General features: G+C 42.9%; 1 protein-coding gene across 8 annotated transcripts in view; it reads left to right on the top strand.

Moving 5' to 3' along the window:
• Window positions 1-1,974: 1,974 nt before the first annotated feature.
• The window catches only part of MNAT1 (MNAT1 component of CDK activating kinase), a 207,814-nt gene continuing 190,634 nt past the window's right edge, over window positions 1,975-19,154 (top strand). For 4 of the 8 annotated variants that reach the window (XM_061612414.1, XM_061612415.1, XM_061612413.1 and 1 more), the window contains exon 1: window positions 1,975-2,344. In XM_061612414.1, coding sequence (XP_061468398.1) covers window positions 2,256-2,344 — 89 coding nt within the window. In that variant the 5' untranslated portion in view covers window positions 1,975-2,255. The remainder of the gene's footprint in view (window positions 2,345-19,154) is intronic. The other 4 variants (XM_061612409.1, XM_061612410.1, XM_061612408.1 and 1 more) reach the window with 2 other exon arrangements.

Here is a 19,154-nt window from a genome sequence, read left to right as displayed (position 1 = left end):
TAATTTCACATATACGCTCATGGGGTCTGAACTGGCGGTGACCGACCAGGAGAGAGACCTCGGGGTTGTAGTGGACAGCACGATGAAAATGTCGACCCAGTGTGCGGCAGCTGTGAAAAAGGCAAATTCCATGCTAGCAATAATTAGGAAAGGTATTGAAAATAAAACAGCCGATATCATAATGCCGTTGTATAAATCTATGGTGCGGCCGCATTTGGAATACTGTGTACAGTTCTGGTCGCCTCATCTCAAAAAGGATATTCTAGAGTTGGAAAAGGTTCAGAAGAGGGCAACCAGAATGATCAAGGGGATGGAGCGACTCCCTTACGAGGAAAGGTTGCAGCATTTGGGGCTTTTTAGTTTAGAGAAAAGGCGGGTCAGAGGAGACATGATAGAAGTGTATCAAATTATGCATGGCATTGAGAAAGTGGATAGAGAAAAGTTCTTCTCCCTCTCTCATAATACTAGAACTCGTGGACATTCAAAGAAGCTGAATGTTGGAAGATTCAGGACAGACAAAAGGAAGTACTTCTTTACTCAGCGCATAGTTAAACTATGGAATTTGCTCCCACAAGATGCAGTAATGGCCACCAGCTTGGATGGCTTTAAAAGAAGATTAGACAAATTCATGGAGGACAGGGCTATCAATGGCTACTAGCCATGATGGCTGTGCTCTGCCACCCTAGTCAGAGGCAGCATGCTTCTGAAAACCAGTTGCCGGAAGCCTCAGGAGGGGAGAGTGTTCTTGCACTCGGGTCCTGCTTGCGGGCTTCCCCCAGGCACCTGGTTGGCCACTGTGAGAACAGGATGCTGGACTAGATGGGCCACTGGCCTGATCCAGCAGGCTCTTCTTCTGTTCTTATGTTCTTAATACTCTTCCAGTAGAGATTCATCAGGCATCCTGGCTTTTGACTTTCAGGCATCTCTTGAATTTGTGTGTGTGCAGATGTTTTAAATGTTTTTGAGTGCCAGCCATTTTAATTATTGTTTTGTATTGTTTGAAATGTTTTATGTTTCTGCGCATTGCCCAGATGTTTGGTGAGAGGGTGGCATATAAATACTTGTACGCCAGTGTGGTGTAGTGGTTAAGGTGTGACTACGATCTGGGAAATCAAGGTTCGAATCCCCACACAGCCATGAAGCTCACTGGGTGACCTTGGGCCAGTCACTGCCTCAGTCTCAGAGGAAGGCAATGGTAAACCTCCTCTGAATACCGCTTACCATGAAAACCCTATTCATAGGGTTGCCTGTAAGTCGGAATCGACTTGAAGGCAGTCCATTTCATTTTCTCATAAATAAAAATAAAATAAAGATGCATAAGATTGCATTGTAAGGCTGCAATCCTAACCCCATTTTCCAGGGAGTAAGCGCTATTGAATTAAATAGGACTTACATCTGAGTAGACATAATAAGGGTTGTGCTGTAACCTGGAAAGTATTATTATTATTATTCCACTTATATCCCACCTTTCCCCAAGGAGCTTAAGGTGGTGTACATGGTTCTCCCTTTCTATTTTATCCTCACCACAACCCTGTGAGGTAGGTCAGGCTGAGAGATTGTGAGTGGCTGGAGGTCACCCAGCAACCTTCCTGGCTGAGTGGGGATTTGAACCCTGGTCTCCCATCTCCTTGTCCAACAAGTTAACCACTACACCACACTGGAACTGAGCCGAATTTAAGGCTACAATCCAATACATGTTTGCTCAGAAGTAAGCTCCTGGGTTCAGTGGGACTTACTCCCAGGTAAGCGTATATTGGATTGCAGCCTAAGACATCACGGCTTACTCCTGAGTAAACATGGCCATGTTTGGGTCGCGTGGCTTGCTATGTCTTTGTTGGGGTCTCTCTCGGCCACGCTGCCTTTTCTAATGTAAGGAAGACTGCAAGCGGGGCAGAGACCCGCTTGGCCTTCGTGGCCTTTAACACTGAACCTGCGCCCGGCGCTCTTCTCGGCTTTAACAGCCAGTGCAAGACATCCTTCGATTTCCGCCTCCCTTCCCAAGCCTGCCAGTGGCCGTCCCCGCCGATTCTTTCTCTAGACAGCCGACAAAGACGTTGGCTCTTTCGCTGACCGCGGTGGGAGATCCCCAGCCAACCACGTTCTCCTCGTCTTTAAGCGGAACGGCTGTTTCGCAGCTCGAGCGCCCGCCCGGTCGTTGTTTGCGGAGGGACGCCGCTCTCAGGCGCTGCTTGGGACAGCTGAGGAGCAGCGAGGAGTGGCAGCGGCGGATCCGGTTGCGAGGGGGGCTCGTCATCATGGATGACCAGGGTTGCCCCCGGTGCAAGACCACTAAGTACAGGAACCCCTCTCTCAAGCTGATGGTCAACGTCTGCGGGCACACGCTGTAAGTGCTGCTTGTCTTGGGGATGAGTGGGGAGCGTGAGATGCAAGGAAGCAGAGAACATCGATAGCTACTGGTTGGTTATTTTTATTTTTAAAAATAAGGATGATGGGAATCCGTGTCTGTTTAGAAGCCACACTCCTTAGGCAAGGACCGTAGCTCACTGGCAATTCCACTGTTGCCCTCGAATACTAGGAATCACAGGTGAGGAGAGTGCTGTTGCAGTCGGGTCCTATATTATTGTTATTGTTATTATAGCCCACCTTTCCTCCAAGGAGCTCAAGGTGGTGTGCATGGCTCCCAACCTCTCAATTTTATCCTCATGACAACCCTGTGAGGTAGGTTAGGCTGAGAGACAGGGACGAGACCACCCAGTGAGTTTCATGGTGAGTGGGGATTCGAACCCTTGTCTCTTAGGTCATAGTCCAACATCTTAACCACTCACACTGCTTATTTACGGGGTTCCTATATCTCATTGGCTGCTGTGAGAACAAGATGCTGGGCCAGGTTGTCCTTTGGCCTGATCCAGCAGGGCTTTTCTGACAGTCTTATGCCTAGTATGCGGAAAGTTCCAATTTTGATGTGTGGGGTCCCCTGGGAAAAGTTCCTGTCTGAAATGCTGGAGAGCTGCTGCCAGTTAGTATAGATAATACTGAGCTAGATGGACTCGGTATAAGGCAGCTGCTGATGTTCTTGGACAATACTGAGCTAGATGGACCAATGGCCTGATTCAGTATAAGGTAGCTTCTGGTGTTGTTATCCCCTGAACATCTGCTTCTTGATCACAGACAGATATGGAGTTGTGCTGTGGTTACAGAAATGCACTACCAGTCATTCCTCTGGTGCAGTACTGTAACTAGTTATGTTATGGTTTATTTCTAGGCTGCCTTTTGGCCAAAAAGTCCCCCAAGGTGGCTTACACACAAATTGAAAAACACAAATACAAAATACAAATAAAAATACTATTTACAAAAATTCAAGCCAACAAAATCCTAGCATTTCTAAAAAGCAACAACAGCTAAAAACCAAAAGCATTCATCTTCCTGGTAAAGGACAGTCCCCAGTAAAATGTCACTAAGAGCAGGGGTGAAGGGTCAAAGCAGGTGGACAAACTGGTCTCAGCACAGTCTCACCTCTGCAGCAGTACCGCCCAGTTTGCAGCTCCTCCTGATAAGGTGCAGGCAGAGAGGTGGGGCAAGGCAGCTGGAAAAGCTTGCCCCTTGATGGTCCCAGCACAGTTTCACCCCTGCAGCAGTCTGGGTACTGCACTCTCAACAAGGATGCAGGGCAGTCAGACTGGGATGGGTTCAGAGAAGGGCAACAAAGATGATCCAGGGGGCTGGAAAAGAAGCCCTTTGAGGAAAGGTTAAACAAACTGGCTATGCTTAGCTTGGAGAAATGAAGATTGACGGGGACTGGGATGATGCTAATGAAATATCTGAAGAACTGTCGCATAGAACAGAGGAAAGTCTTGTTCTCTGCCACCTCGGGGGACAGGACTAGATGTGATGGGCTTTATTTTATTTATTTACAGCATTTGTTTATTGCCCAATAACTAATGGTCTCTGGGCAGTGAACAATATAGTTTAAAAACCATCATTAAAAAAATAACTATAAACGAAGAGAGAAGTCAGCAATAGCAAACCATGTAAAACAGTGTTTAAAAAGTATCTGGGAAAATAAAAAGGTGCTAAAAGGACCAGATGAGCCTCTCTGGAGAGGGAGTTCTATAAGTATGCCCACCACTGAAAAGGCCCTCTCTCCATAAATTTACAAGGGGGCAGATTTCAGTTGAACTTTAGGAGAAATTTCTTAATGCTAAGAGCAGTTTGACAGTGGAAACAATTTAATCTAGTTCAGGAGTGTGCATGACATCGTTTATGATCTTTTCAGAGATCTCATGATGATTTTTAAGAGATCTGCAAGGGTTTCTGTCTGTTTAACTATAGCGACAACAAAATGACATTTCCCAGCTAAATTAAGCTGCTGAAATGAAGAAAGCTAACTGGGAGTATATGTGTGAAAGGCGTACTGTATGAGCTTTGTTTAGTTCTGGCACTGAAAAAGAAATTTCAAGGTTTCAAATGTGCTCAGAGACGCAGTTTTAAAATAATAGTTTTAAAAATCTAATTATATGTGTGGTGTAGTGATTAGGGTGTTGGACTAGGACCTAGGAGACCAGGATTCAAATCCCCCCTCAGCCATGAAGCTCACTAGGTGACCTTGGGCTAATCACTGCCTCTCAGCCTAACCTACCTCGTAGGGTTTTGCAGGGATTAAATGAGGAGGGGGAGAACCATGTACGCCACCTTGAGTTCCTTGGAGAAAAGGATATAAATGCAATAAATAAATAAATAATATTTTGCATCTATCTCTGGTTGGTAGATCTCTGGTTGGGGTTCTAGTTAAAAGCAAGTAGATCCACAAGGTGTCCCCTGTCCTAGAGGTGTTGGAAGCCTGCCCTCTCCTAATCTAGATGAGTTGGTGGGTTCTAGAGGTCTTTTAAGTATATTCTGGGCAGCTGTCTGTTGGGGTTGCCCAAGCTATGGACTTCCTGTTTCAAGCAGTAGGTTGGGCTAGATGGCGTCCAAGACCCCTCCTTCTCTATGGAATGCACTTATGGAGGTGTGCTTTTTATTGCTTCACATACTCTAGGAGTCCTGGAGCCCAGCTTTTATTAACAGATAAATAAAATAATAATAAATATTATTACCGTATTTGAACTTATATGCTGCTTTTGCAATAAGTGACCTCAAAGCAGTTTACATACAAGTAAGCCACATAATTATAAATTGGTCACATCATTACAAAATACAGGTCAAACCTCAATTAATATTATTAAATATCAACATACATCAGTAATAAGATATAAAACCACAATTTATCAATAATAAAACTACAAATAAATATTCCAAAACAATCTAACCAAAACCATAAACAGTTGGAGAAAGTGGTACATTTCCATTAAACAGTAAACTCCTTACAACTATGTGGCCATCCATGCCTTCAGAAGGCTGGTGTACTACTACTACTACTACTACCACTACTACTACTAAGATTTATATCCTGCCCTTCCTCCCAGGGCAGCAAAAAACTAAGTGTACCAAAAGCTAAGGCACCACTAACGTACTGGAACCATTTTAGGTCTTCTCCTCTGTCTCCATACGCCTCCTGCCTAGATCGACACACCATTACTATCCTCTCGTGTCTTCTGCTCCAGCTCTTCACCTTTAGCTGAGAGCTGCAGGACAAGAGCCCGTTTGCTCTTGTCCTTTGGCTCGCGCCCTTGTCAGACACAAGCTTAAGTACTGTACTTGGGGAGGCAAAAAATTCCAATCTTCTGCCAAGGAACCCATGCGCCTCCTTCCGTCAGGCCCATTATTGTTATCATAGGCTGTACTTTTTTTGTTGTGACCATTTTGTTTACAATTTATTTGCTAGTGCCTTGTATCCCACTTGCCTATACCTATGAGTATTTATAGACATATCCACCCATCTCTACCAACTGAGGATAACACCATTCAGTTGATAAAGTGTACTCCGTCAAAGCTTATGCCATAATAAATATGTTAGTGTTTAAAGTGGTTGAACTTGTCTAGGAATGCTTTTGGGTAGCAAACTGGAGTTTGTTCTCTATATCTTGGACTCCTTTTGTGCATCAGAAATACTTAGTGGCTGCATTTGCTTATAACGCTAAACCATGGTTTGTTTTAATCATGGTTTGTTCAACAAAACCACAGTTTGGCTCACTGATGAGCAAACAAGCCATGGCTTGTTTTTCCAAAGCCTGGTTTGTTTTCCAGCTGCTTTTGCCTCATATGTTTGTAGCTTGGCAAGCATCTGGGATGGGACAAGCCACAGTAGGTCTGCTGGACTGGGTTTGCACATTCGAACAAACCATAGTTAGGTTAAACAAACAATGGCTTAGAATTCTGATTGAACCAGGCCAATGTCTCCTAAACAGATTAGAAGAAGACTTACCAGTAAAGTAGGGTTTAGTTGTTTCCTGATATTTCAACAATTCTTATTGCATTTATTGCAGCACCATCACTTTACACAGCACTTAGTTTATTGCAAAAAATGTGGAAAATGTGTGATTTGCTATTCTTTCACAAGAAACAAGAGCAGCTTACAAGTTCCCTGTCCCAAGAACTGTACAATGTAAATTTTGAGCGTGAGCTCAGAGGACCCTGGTTCAAAACTTGCCTTTATTGTAAACTTGTTGAATACTCTTGAGCAAGCCACCATTTTCTGTAATAAGAGGTTAATACTGGTCTCTGTGAGGATTGTTGATATATGTGAATCACTTTAAAGATCTATATGAACATATTACTAGTAGTGGAGATAATTATGGCTGTTTCAAACTGAAAGCCCAAATGGCAACCTTATTAATAACATTCTGGGGAACAGAGTTATGGGGAATTTGTTGAAAAAAAGAACATGAGTGAATAAAATGTCGTTAAGACGTATAATTTAATGTGTGGTGTTGAAGGGTATTTTGAGGATTGGATTTCCCTGCCTGGATTCTGTCTTGATCAGCCAAGTGCTGAGTTTCATGCCAGTAGCGCTTCAGCTATCATGAGCAAAATTGGTTTATTCATGTTCATTCTTCCAGAGATTTCCAGACTAATTGTATTGTCCAATCCTCATAAAGCTGTGGGGAGCGTGTCTTTGGATGGATGGTGGCAGCTCTCTTTTCAGTTTGGATCTCTTCTTTTTTTGCTTTAATGTGATTGATTTTAAACTTGATTCAAGGAGGGGGAAAAAGAAGGTAACAAATATCAAACCAAAGCAACTTATAACAGGTTAAATCAAAGTCAATACTACTTGTCTTACATTGTCCTTTGGAATTCCAGTAATGAAACAAGCACCAGGTACAGTTGTTCCAAAAGTCTGTCATTAGGTCTAGATTGTTCTTCCCAAAGACATTTATATAAAAATGTCAGTTAATTCATAAGCAATTTGTATCTCCTGAGCTGTCCTTTAATGCCTTCTGAGTCTCAAAATGCAATGCATTCTGTATGGCAGGACTTCTGAGGATTACCCTGAAGTGTCATGTTGTGCAGAATATCTTTATAGAGAGTGGTTACTAGCAGTACATTGCATCTTAACACTACTAGTAGCAGTACTAAAACCCTATTGGTTATATATGGTCAGGGCCAGCACCAGATTGCCCTTGGGCACCAGACTGCAGGGACCCTTGATGGTGGCGGCGGTAGCTGCCACCACTGCCACCAGGGGCTTAAATAGGCCCAGACACATCAGCAGATTAGCACACAGCATGCACATGCCTGCCATTTGGGGCGATGACAAGCATGCACATGCAGCATGCTGACGCAGTACCATGGTGCCACAGGAAGTTATGCAACTAGCCTGCGTCACTGGCAGTGGGGGCTGTTGCCTGGGAGGGTGGCCATCGCTCTGTGATCTGTGCAAGCATTGGGTTGCAGGGCGCAAGCTCCGCAACCCAATTCTAGCACAGATTGCGGAGCAGGAGTTACATCTGTCCAGCCCCAGCAGCGGGGGTCCCTCTCAGTGGCAGGGGCCCTTGGCCAGTGCCCAACCTGGCTAGCCTCTGGCGTTGGGCCTGTATATGGTTCTCCCTTGGCACTGGTAGCATGTTAGCATCTTTCCTCATGGAAATATGATTGCTTTGGTGCTTGATCATATGACTGCTTCCAATAGCAGTAAACAACAAAAGACTCCCAGTGCTTAAAAAGGAAAACTAGTGCTAAGGCACTAGAAAATGTTAGTTGAGTCCTCTCCCTGAGGTATCAACTTACTATATGCAGGGAGTTCTGTGTTTTTAATGTGAGGGAGCATTCGTATCCTACAGTTTGAAGTAGTATATTCCCAATAGGGCTGTACCACATGATTATTCTGAATGTGTAGTCAAGTGTTTAGAACCTTGGGAGCTTATTAAAAGCTCCCAGACTTTGTTATAATTTCCTGGGTGGAAATTAGATGCTCATTTTTTACTATTATTGGCATGGGCCCACAAATTTCCGTTCACCTTGTGCCCAAATTAGTGCTTAGCACTGCCCCATCTTCTCTTGCGGTGGGGTGGGGTATTTGATTGTGACACATGGAGCACTTCCAATGCCTGGCGCAACTGTGGGGAAGGGGAGGGGATCTCCTCAGAATAAGAAATGCAGTCCCCTAGATTTTGCACTAGCTTTAGAGGTTTGGACAGCCACAAGACCTATGTCTGCTTTCATGGTCTGTCTGACCTCAGTATGAAGTTGGCAAGAGCTTTTAGGTACCACACAAGGGTGGGTCATCTTGCCAAGGTAAAAATAATGTGCCAGACCAAGGCTATGTGCCAGTGCATTTGTAGACCCCTAATTACTGGTGTAAAAGAGGTATGGGAAACCTTCGGTCCTCCGGATGTTGTTGGACACTCAGCACTCATCAGTCCTGACCAGTATGGCCAATGGGCAAGGATGATGGAAATCCAAAAGCAACATCTGGAGAGCCATGGCTTCCCCACCTCGGTGTAAAATAAGCTACATTTTTTATTATTAAGATGCTCAGTGGGGCACGAATTTGCAATATGCATTGGTGAGTTAAAAGAAAGACACTCCCCCTCAGTATGTATGTATGTATTTATTTATTTATTGTTTAATTCGTATCCCGCCCTTCCTCGCAGCAGGAGCCCAGGGCGGCAAACAAAGTGCGAAAAACACTTTAAAACATCATAAAAACAGATCTTAAAATACATTAAAACAAAACAGCATGAAAAACATTTAAAAAAACTTTAAAAAAGGGTTAAAAACATTATTTAAAAACATATTGAGCAATTCTAACACAGATGCAGACTGGGATAGGTCTCAACCTAAAAGGCAGTACTGTGTAGTACAGGGGCAGCCTGGTTTAAATTCATAGGTCTTGAATGTCTTTATACTTTGGTGGAGTCTTATTTTTCCGTTCTAATCCAGAGAAAAAGACTTTGTGTATGAGAGTGACAATGTTTGATTGCCTGGGGGGGTGTTTTCTAAGACTCTCCCCAAGTATGTGTGTACTTGCCTGGCTGGCTTTATGTGAGGCTGTGAGGTTATCTCTTACACTTCCTGCCTAAGTTTCATAGCTTGTAATGAATCTGAGTTGAGAAGGCTTAGTTTTATTAGTCGTCTTGCAGGCGTTGAAAAAGAAAAAGGAAAGGAAATATTGCACGAAGGGGAAAATGCATCTAATTAAAATGAAGATTGTTGCATTGAACAGGACTGTGGAAAAGAGGGTTATTGCTAGTTGAAAATGAGCCACACGGTCTCGAAATGTCCAGGACCAGAATCTTCCAAGGGGAAAAAAAAGCTAGAAATAACTTTTAAAAATCCACCAGTTAAAAATTGGACCTGTTGCTCAATGCCTTTACCAAGTTCTTTCCTCTGCACCCTGTATCCAAAAGGAGGATGGCTGGGCCATCATGTCAGTAAAGCTTCTCAGAGTTAGCACTTTAAAGAAAAAGAATAAAATCAAAATCCTGCATTAAATTTTGAACCAAGAAAAATTGAACTCTGCTGAGTGAATAAAATACGCAAATCAGACAAGTTCCCCTGTTTTGCCTAATCCTATAACTTTTTTTTAAAAAAGCTATATAACCATTTTTATTTAATTACCATTTATCCTACTGTTCCTCCAAGATGCTCAAAGCAGCACACATAGCTACTTAAGTTGTGTGGTATGTGTGAGTCTGCATTCCCTGACATATTCTTTCTTTTTTACACCAAACAACTGTTATTTATTATTACTAAATGTTATTATTTTTTATTATTATTAGTTCATGCAGCATGCTGCCCTAGTCTTGCAGCACTGTCCCACCATTTTTAGCCCTCTTCAGGATGGAACAACTATCAGGTGGATCCACAGTTGGCTCCAGAATCGTACTCAGAGAGTGCTTATCAATGGTTCCTTCTTAAACTGGGTGGAAGTAACGAGTGGGGTACCACAGGGCTCGGTCCTGGGCCCAGTGCTCTTCAACATTTTTATTAACGACTTGGATGAGGAGGTACAGAGCATGGTTATCAAATTTGCAGATGATACAAAATTGGGGAACACAGCTAAAACCGTGGAAGACAGAAGCAAAATTCAAAGGGACCTTGATAGCTGGAGCATTGGGCTGAAAAGAATGAAATTCAGCAGGGATAAATGCAAAGTTCTACACTTAGGAAAAAGAAACCAAATGCACAGTTATAAGATGGGGGATACTTGGCCCAGCAATACGACATGTGAGAAGGATCTTGGAATTGTTGTTGATCACAAGCTGAATATGAGCCAACAGTGCGATGTGGCTGCAAAAAAGGCAAATGCTATATTAGGCTGCATTAACAGAAGTATAGTTTCCAAATCGTGCGAAGTATTAGTTCCCCTCTATTCAGCACTGGTTAGGCCTCATTTTGAGTACTGCGTCCAGTTCTGGTCTCCGCACTTCAAGAAGGATGCAGACAAATGAACGGGTTCAGAGGAGGGTAACAAGGATGATCAGGAGACTAGAAACAAAGCCCTCTGAGGAGAGACTGAAAGAACTGGGCATGTTTAGCCTGGAGAAGAGAAGACTGAGGGGAGATAGCACTCTTCATGAAAGCTTGCCACACAGAGGAGGGCTGGGATCTCTTCTTGATCGTCCCAGAGTGCAGGACACGGAATAATGGGCTCAAGTTGCAGGAAGCCAGATTTTGACTGAACATTAGGAAAAACTTCCTAACTGTTAGAGCCATACGACAATGGAACCAATTACCTAGAGAAGTAGTGAGCTCTCCGACACTGGAGGCGTTCAAGAGGCAGCTGGACAGTCACCTGTCAGCTATGCTTTAAGCTGGATTCCAGCATTGAGCAGGGGGTTGGACTCAATGGCCTTATAGGCCAACTCTACTATTCTATGATTCTATAGGAAGCGGGAAATGAGGTCAGCAACCCTGAGAGTATCAGTTTACACCTGAAGAAAGGTCAGCACAGGTTAGGTCAGAAAGACAGGCTAGTAAGGTTGGAGATCCCCCCCCACTTTAACCCATGCAAACTCATCAAAATTGAGTTGCCTCCCAACCCTTGCAACCACTTTTACCTTTGTACACTAGCTAGTTTCTATACAAACTCACACACTCCTCTCTATCCTGTATCCGTCCAAGCAAGCATGATCATAATTCAAGGATCCAGGTAAAAACCCTCAAAGAGGGTGTGAAGGCTGGTAAGGGGTGTGGCCTGGGAGAGTTCCAGCAGCCAAATAGAGAGGCTTGGAGGACCGCGTTTGGCTCCTGGGTCTGAAGTTCTTCACCCTTCTTATAAGTCCATCGAAACTGGGACGTAGTTCAGGACAGCGACTTTTGTAGACCTATATGGAGCAAGTTCTTTTGTGGGTTGGTAGTTTTGTTCTTTAATTCTTAACCCTTTTTGTGTGTATTTATTCCCACACTTTTTTTTAATTCAGGAAGAAAAGAAAAAATAATACTTCAGCTCTCAGAGGTTTTAGGGGCACCTCTGTACCGTATCCCTTGAAGGACAAACGCTCTGCCCACAGAAGCGGATGCAGCACTATTGCTTTCAAGTAAGGCTGTATCAGCTGCCAATGTGAGAGGGGACTTGCAATCTCTAAGATGCATAGTTTTAAAAATAGAAGATCTGATTGTGTTGACATCTTCTGTGGCTCTCTGTGGCTACAGTTCAAGAAAAAGGGCTTTGCACTACAAAGATTATCTTAAATGCAGAAGTCTTGGGCTTGACGCTGAAACTAATAGTGATAATAGTGCGGCTGCTTGTGATTACTTGATCTGAAGCAGTTTTTATTGTCAGTCTAGACCTGATTTTACTGTTCCTGTTGACTTGAATGAAAGTACTCTGTGTAGGAAGTCATTTAGGGTTGAGAGGTCTAAATTGGAGTTTTAATTTCAAGCAGAACATTTCAGGGCATGCTTAATTTTACTCCCTTGATTATTCCTCCTGAGGTCTGTGTAATTTGTGCAGGAGTGAGCAGTATCTGTATTCCAGTTCTCTCGCAAAACATGGTAGCAATTTTCTAGCCCTCATGGTGTGTTTGATAAGGGAATGACTTCTGCATCTGTAGAAGTAGTTACAACCTAATTATTCTTTGTGGTCACTCCTGGGAAGGGCTGTCTCTGAAAGTTAAAGTTGGATAAACAATGATGATTACTTAAAGCACATTGGTTTATGCTGTCATGTATTTTAAGTGCTGTTTGTCAGCCTGGAGCACACGTGAAAATTCAGCACACAAAAGACATTGACCATTTGCCTGTCTGACACAGTGGGGCTTGGAAGGTTGATTGGTACAGAGTCTTGAAAAGAATTCATAGAGGCCTCTAACTTCTGGAAATAGATATAGGTGGCAGAAGAATGCATGTATATTATAATCTGTTGCTCCTGGAATTATGGGTTGCAGTGATAGTTGCAGTGATGGAAAGTTCCCATTTGTCCTTCTTATCTCCAAAGTGAACCCCATAATATGCAAAGGGGAAATCTGTGTCTGAAAACACATACCAGTTGCATCTCTGGATGCAAGTTTAGATATTTTCATACTTGCATCTTCCTTCCATGTGTTATGTGGAGTCATAGGAAAGACAAATTCCCATTTGTCTGTTTTATAACGTGTGAAGTGTCCCTTTGTTTGTAGCACAGAGACACATAGTGCCGAGATGGCGGTTGGAAGGTATTGTATTGATGACTAATAAGCACAAGCTTAGGCCAAAATAAAACTGTGTCCCTTGGACATTAATGCCGGTATCATGTTAATTTTATGCTTGGGGTCCCTAGTGTAACACCTATGGGCACCATGGTGTCCTCAGACATCCCACTAAATGCCTGCCAAGGCCCCCTGCCCCTCTCAATTTTTAAAACAATTATTTTCTTGCTTTGTGTGTGCAGGTGCCTGGTTTTGGAGATGTTGCCTACTTCTTTTTGTCTGCGTCTTATTTGTTTTTTGGGGGGTGTAGGTGTTTTTGCTGTTATGGAGGAGGTTCTGAGCATCCCCCGTTTTTCTTCCCTGACATGGCTATTTTGTGGTGCCCACAACAGATTTCCAAATGTGCTTCTGGACCCCAAAAGGTTGGGGACCCCCTGCTTTATTTTTCCCCAAAAAATGTTTTATTGAGGGTTGTACAAAGTTACAAATATTATTGCATACAAAATGAAACAAGTAGAATTTTGTATCTGAGCTGTGTTACATCGCACAATTTTACGGAATAATTCTAAAAATAACTAACATACAACTCATTATAGGGAAAGAAAAAGCAAAAGCAAAATTACATAATATTATATACAGTTAGTTAATGGTTTCAATTTGAATAATTAAATAAAATTCAAAAGTTCACATATATTTATGCATTAGATCATATTTCAAATTGTTGTGTAACTGCAGTTCTTGATATTTTGATCTTCATGACTAGATTGAATTGAGTAAAACATACAGTTGAGCTTCATCTGGTGTTTTATTAGTCCCATATGCAATGAATAAGGACCATTTTTCTATAAAGGAATTGTCTACAACCCTTCCTTCTCTAACAAAATATGACCATACTATGCCCCAGATTTTAAAAAGCCATTCATAAATTTTAGCGGTTCTTACTTTTTTCTAGTTAGCAGAGATTGTCATTCTAGTAGCAGTGAGCAGATGGATCACTATTTCCTAATCTTCCAACAGAACTAAGTCCTTGACAAAACCAAATAATAAAATTACTGGGTAATTGTATCCATTTATGATTTCCGTTTCATTTATGATTTCCTAGATGCAGATCTGTGCTGTGCTGACATTTGGAATACCATGTAAAATTCAGGATGCCCAGCTCAAAAAAGGATTCCCCCCCCCGACCATTCTTGTAATACTAGAATGTTGAATTACCTAATGATATTGATTGGCAGTGCAAATTCAAGACAGACAGAAGAAAGTACTTCTTCATAGAACACATAATGCTTTTTATGGAATTTGCTGTCACATGCTGGTGATGGTGATGGCTGCTAGCTTAGATAGCCTTAAAAGGGGATTAGACAAGTTCACAGATGAGCAGAGTCTATATCTGCGGCTGTGAACCATGATAACTAAAGGGAACTTCCTGTGTTCAGGAACTCCCTCTCGCATAACACTAGAACTCGTGGAAGATTCAGGAGGACAGACAAAAGAAAGTACTTCTTCACACAATAGCTGTGCTGTGCCTCCGTCGGTGTCAATATGCTTCTGAATACCACTTGCTAGAAACTGCAGGAGGGGAGAGTGCTCCTATTGTACAAAGGGAACATTTACATTCATTGCTCCACCCACTTTTGCCTCTGGCTCCACCCACCACTGGCATGTGGCCCTTGGAAGATTGCCCAGAGGGGAATGTGGCCCTTGTGCTGAAAAACTTACCCTACCCCAGATGTAGACAGGACTGAGCTGGATGGACCAAATGGTCTGACTCGTTACAAGGCAGCTCCCTATGCAAGGGGCTTCATTTGCATTGATGGAGTGGGGGATTTGTTTCCCCTTCTCTAAGTTCATGGTGTTGCATTCTTCTTCACTTTTTCCTCTTTTGGCTACCTTAGCCTTCCTGCTGCAGCAGCTGTAGAACATCAGAAGAGCCCTGCTGAATCAGGCCAATGGCCCATCTAGTCCAGCATCCTGTTCTCACTGTGGCCAACCAGATTCCTGTGGGAAACCTGCCAGCAGGATCTGAGTAGAACTGCAGTCTCGCTATCTCTTTCAACCTCTTTCAACAAACCTTTTAAGTAGAGACCTAATCCTAGTCTGCGTCTGCGTTACTAAAGGTAGTTTTTAAGATGGATTTAAATATGTTTTGTTTTTAATTCCCCCTCCTCAAATGTTTTTAGTGTTTTATCACTTGTTGTTTGTTGCCCTGGGCTCCCTTTGGGAGGAAGGGCAGGGTATATTGTTGTTGTTGTTGTTGTTGTTAATAATAATAATAATCTGTGAGTCCCAGCAACGAGTAATCAGAGGCATATTGCAAGGGGTAGGATTTTGTACCTGTGAGCATCTTCTTGTGCAAGACCTATGGAAGACTTCAGGGACTGCGGCTGCATACACACTGTACATTGCTTTCCCCCGAGAATCCTGGGAGCTCTGGTTTAACCTTACAGAGCTACAATTCCCAGCACCCTTAACAAACTACACTTCCCAGGATTTTTTGGTGTGTGTGTGTAACTTTAGATCTGTGGTGTGTATGCAGCCTATGCTTGTGTTTGTGTTAGGGTGAGGCACATGCTTTTTCTTTAAAAATAACAATTTTACTGGAGGTTTGAAGGAATCGTTTTCAAACAGTTATTTTGAAAATAATCATGTCTGCTGGTTAATGTCAAGATAATTACTACTAATAACCACCCACTTCCTCCCCTCTCCCAACCCCAAAGAGGGAAGGTTGAAAAATGAACGCACTTGTGCAGACATGCAACACAGATCTGTTTTTATTAAAGATGCATTGCAATAGCTAGTAATGCTTTTAAAATTCAAAATAAGAGAATTATATATATATATATATATATATATATATATATACACACACACACACACACACACACACACACACACACACACACATTAAATATAAATGTATATAAATATGTTTACATGTATATAAATATACATTAAAATAATTTTGAAAGATACACACAGATTATTTTGACCGAGGAGGAGGGACATAAATCTGTTTTAAATAATCACTGTATCAAAATAATTAAAAAATGGGCTCCAGGTCTGAAATGTGCCTTGCCTTGTATCCAGTGTAGCATTAAGTAACTTGTTCTTTTAGTGTAAGGATTGACGGTAGTGCAATGGAACGTCCCCCCCATGTAAATCTGTTCTGGATTCCCTCCCCCGCTTTCTGGAACTCATGTTGGGGGGGGAGTTCCATTGCTCAAGTGTAAATCCTCATGCTAATGGAACGAGTTCGCTGGATACTACCCCTTTAATTTATCTCCCCCCCCCCCATAAACCTACGTTGTTCTCATTGCCAGAGCTGCAAAGGTGGTAGTGCTCACGTGCCATGCACACGTTTCTCCTTCTCTGGTGGTGGTATAGGTCTTTTGGGAAGACTTGGCTTGCTCCTTTATAAGTGTCTCTGTGCCTGTTACAAATGTATTATGGAGGTGATTAATGACTCAAACATCCAGGAGGGTCTCTTTTTTGTGTTATCTGGCCGTATAATAGCTCTGATTTTCTTTTTTATGGGGATGAGTAATATCTGAAGAAATGTTTGCAGGATTGAACTCTTTTGATTAAATGTTTGAATTATTATGTAGCTAGGATATGAAAGAGTTAGCGAGTAGAAACAAATTATTTATTATTTCTAGTGTGCCTTCATTTGTGTCCTCGAGCCATCCATGCCCATTACTAAAATTGTCTGCCCTTTAGGGATGGTGATAAATATGATTTTGATTAAATTGTTGGAAACTGCTCCAACACTATGTATGAATGTGTGCTTTTTATGCACATCGTGTATGTATATGTGTACATTTTAATACTGTGAAAAAAGGGCTGTTCTTTGCTATAGTTAAGTTGCAAAGAGGTAACAGATAGTTATTTATCTTGTTAGATAAACAATGCTTCAGGCTTTAATTACTCAAGTTCTTCCATCCATGTTATGGAATGTGAGAATATAGGAATCTGCATTATACTGAGCCAAACCCACTGGTCCATCCAGCCCAGTATTATCTACATTGACTGGCAGTGTCTCTCCTAGCAGGGCCAGTGCCAGAGGGCAGCCAGGTCAGACCCTGGCCAAGGGCCCCTGCAGCCCAGAAGGGCTTCTGAAGGGCCCCTCCTTAGGGTATGAAGGTAGTGCTCCCGTCCTGTGATTTGCAATCCACGGCAGTGTCGACTCTGCACACACGCCCCACCTACATCTCCCATCCCTGTGAATGACGTGTGTGCTCTGCGTGCATCCCTGCCATCAACCAAGATGGCGGTGGGGGCTTCCCTAATGGGCTGATGCCCCCGCCGTCATCTTGGCTGATAGCAGGCAAGTGCGTGCAATGCACATGTCATTCACAGGAATTGGAGAGATAAGTATTTATTATTTAAGGCATTTGCATACCGCTTTCCAGGGAGGCCTCACAAAGCAGGACATACAGGCGGGCTGGTTAGCCCCGTGTCACCTGTAGGGGGGGTTGGGCTATGGCCCGGGGCAGGCTGTTGCCGGCCCTGTCTCCCAGCCCTGTCTGGAGGTGCCGGGGATTGAACCTGAAACCTTCTGCATGCAAGGCACATGCTCTGTTGAATGGTTCTTCCCTCACTTAAGAACTAAAGAAGAAGCACTTGAAAATCCACTGAGAACAATGTTTATCTTAGGAGCATAGGACTTGCCATCAAGTGAGTTAAGACCATTGGTCTATCTAGCTCAGTGTTGTCACTGATTGGCAGCATCTCTCCAGGGTTTCAGATCAGGGTCTTTTTCCAGCCCAACTTGATGGGACCTGGAACATTTTCCATGGAAAGCATGTACTCTGCAACTCGTAAGAAGAACCCTGAAGCTGAACCAGACCAAAGGCCCATCTAATCCAGGATCCCGTTCTCGCAGTGGCCAACCAGATGCCCATGGGAAGCCCGCAAGCAGGACCTGAGAGCAACATCGCTCTCCCCACCTGTGGTGCCCAGCAAATGGAATATAGAAGCATACTGCCTCTAACAGTAGGGGACGAACATAGGCACTGTGGCTAGGAGCCATTGATAGTCTTCTCCTCCATGGATTTGTCTAATCCTCTTTTAAAGCCAGCCAGGTTGGTGGCCCTCAGTGCGTCTTGTGAGAGTGAATTCCATAGTTTAACTCTGCACTGTGTGAAGAAGTACTTTCTTTAGTCTGGCTTGAATCTTTCAACTTTCAGCTTTATTGGATGTCCCCGAGTTGTAGTATACTGGAAGTTCAAAGGACTAAACCTTGCCGCCCTGGACTCCTGCTGGGAGGAAGGGTGGGATATAAATCAAATAATAAATAAATAAATAAACCTGCAGCCACCATCACCACCATCACCACCACCACCATCATCACCACTGTTATCTTTTCAGCGCCAGGTCAAGACTTTCCTCTTCTCCCAGGCATTTTAGCATGTGTTTTTAAATTGTTTTAAATGTTTAAATTGCGTTTTAAATTGTTTCTAAAAGATGTGTTTTAAATTTGTATATTTGTTTTTAATGTTTTTAGGTACTGTAAACCGCCCAGAGAGCTTCTGCTATGGGGGCGGTATATAAATACAATAAATAAATAAATCTATTAAATTTATATCCAGCCCTTTCTCCCACAGGAGCTCAGGGTGGCAAACACAAAAGTTATAAAACAATATCATTAAAAATGAAACAAAAACATTTAAGACAATCAGATATAGCTAATCATTTCAAGGTTGCCAGGAACAGTATGTCCCAGCCATTAAATACCTGGATAAACAGGAGTGTTTTAAAATTCTTTCTGAAAGTCAATAGAGAAGGAGACCGACGTATCTCACCAGGGAGGGCATTCCACAAATGAGGATCTGCCACCAAGAAGGTCCTGTCACGATCAATGCCATCTAGGCAGCACCCTACAGTGGCACCACTGAAAGTCTTGGGGCACAGTCTTTTGTGTCACAACTTTGCATATGCTGATTTAACATGTATAAATGCAAAGTTAGGCTGACTTTCAGAGAGGAAAAAGCAACTTCTGGCTTGAGCTGTCGGGCTAACTCTGACCTGTGGGGTGCTAACAGGATTTTCTGAGCCCAGCACACTCTGCAAAGTAAAGTGGCTGAAGCTTGGGGTCTCACTGGTGTGGTGCTTTGCAGCACGCCTGGCTGTCCTGTAAGTAAAGTAGATTTAAAAAAAGTGGGAAGGAGCAAGAGTTTCTGGGGCCCT

The sequence above is a fragment of the Rhineura floridana genome, chromosome 2, assembly GCF_030035675.1.
Source record: "Rhineura floridana isolate rRhiFlo1 chromosome 2, rRhiFlo1.hap2, whole genome shotgun sequence".
Classification (NCBI taxonomy): Eukaryota; Metazoa; Chordata; class Lepidosauria; order Squamata; family Rhineuridae; genus Rhineura; species Rhineura floridana.
Note: the sequence above shows the minus strand (reverse complement) of the source record. Positions and strands in the feature narration are given on the sequence as shown.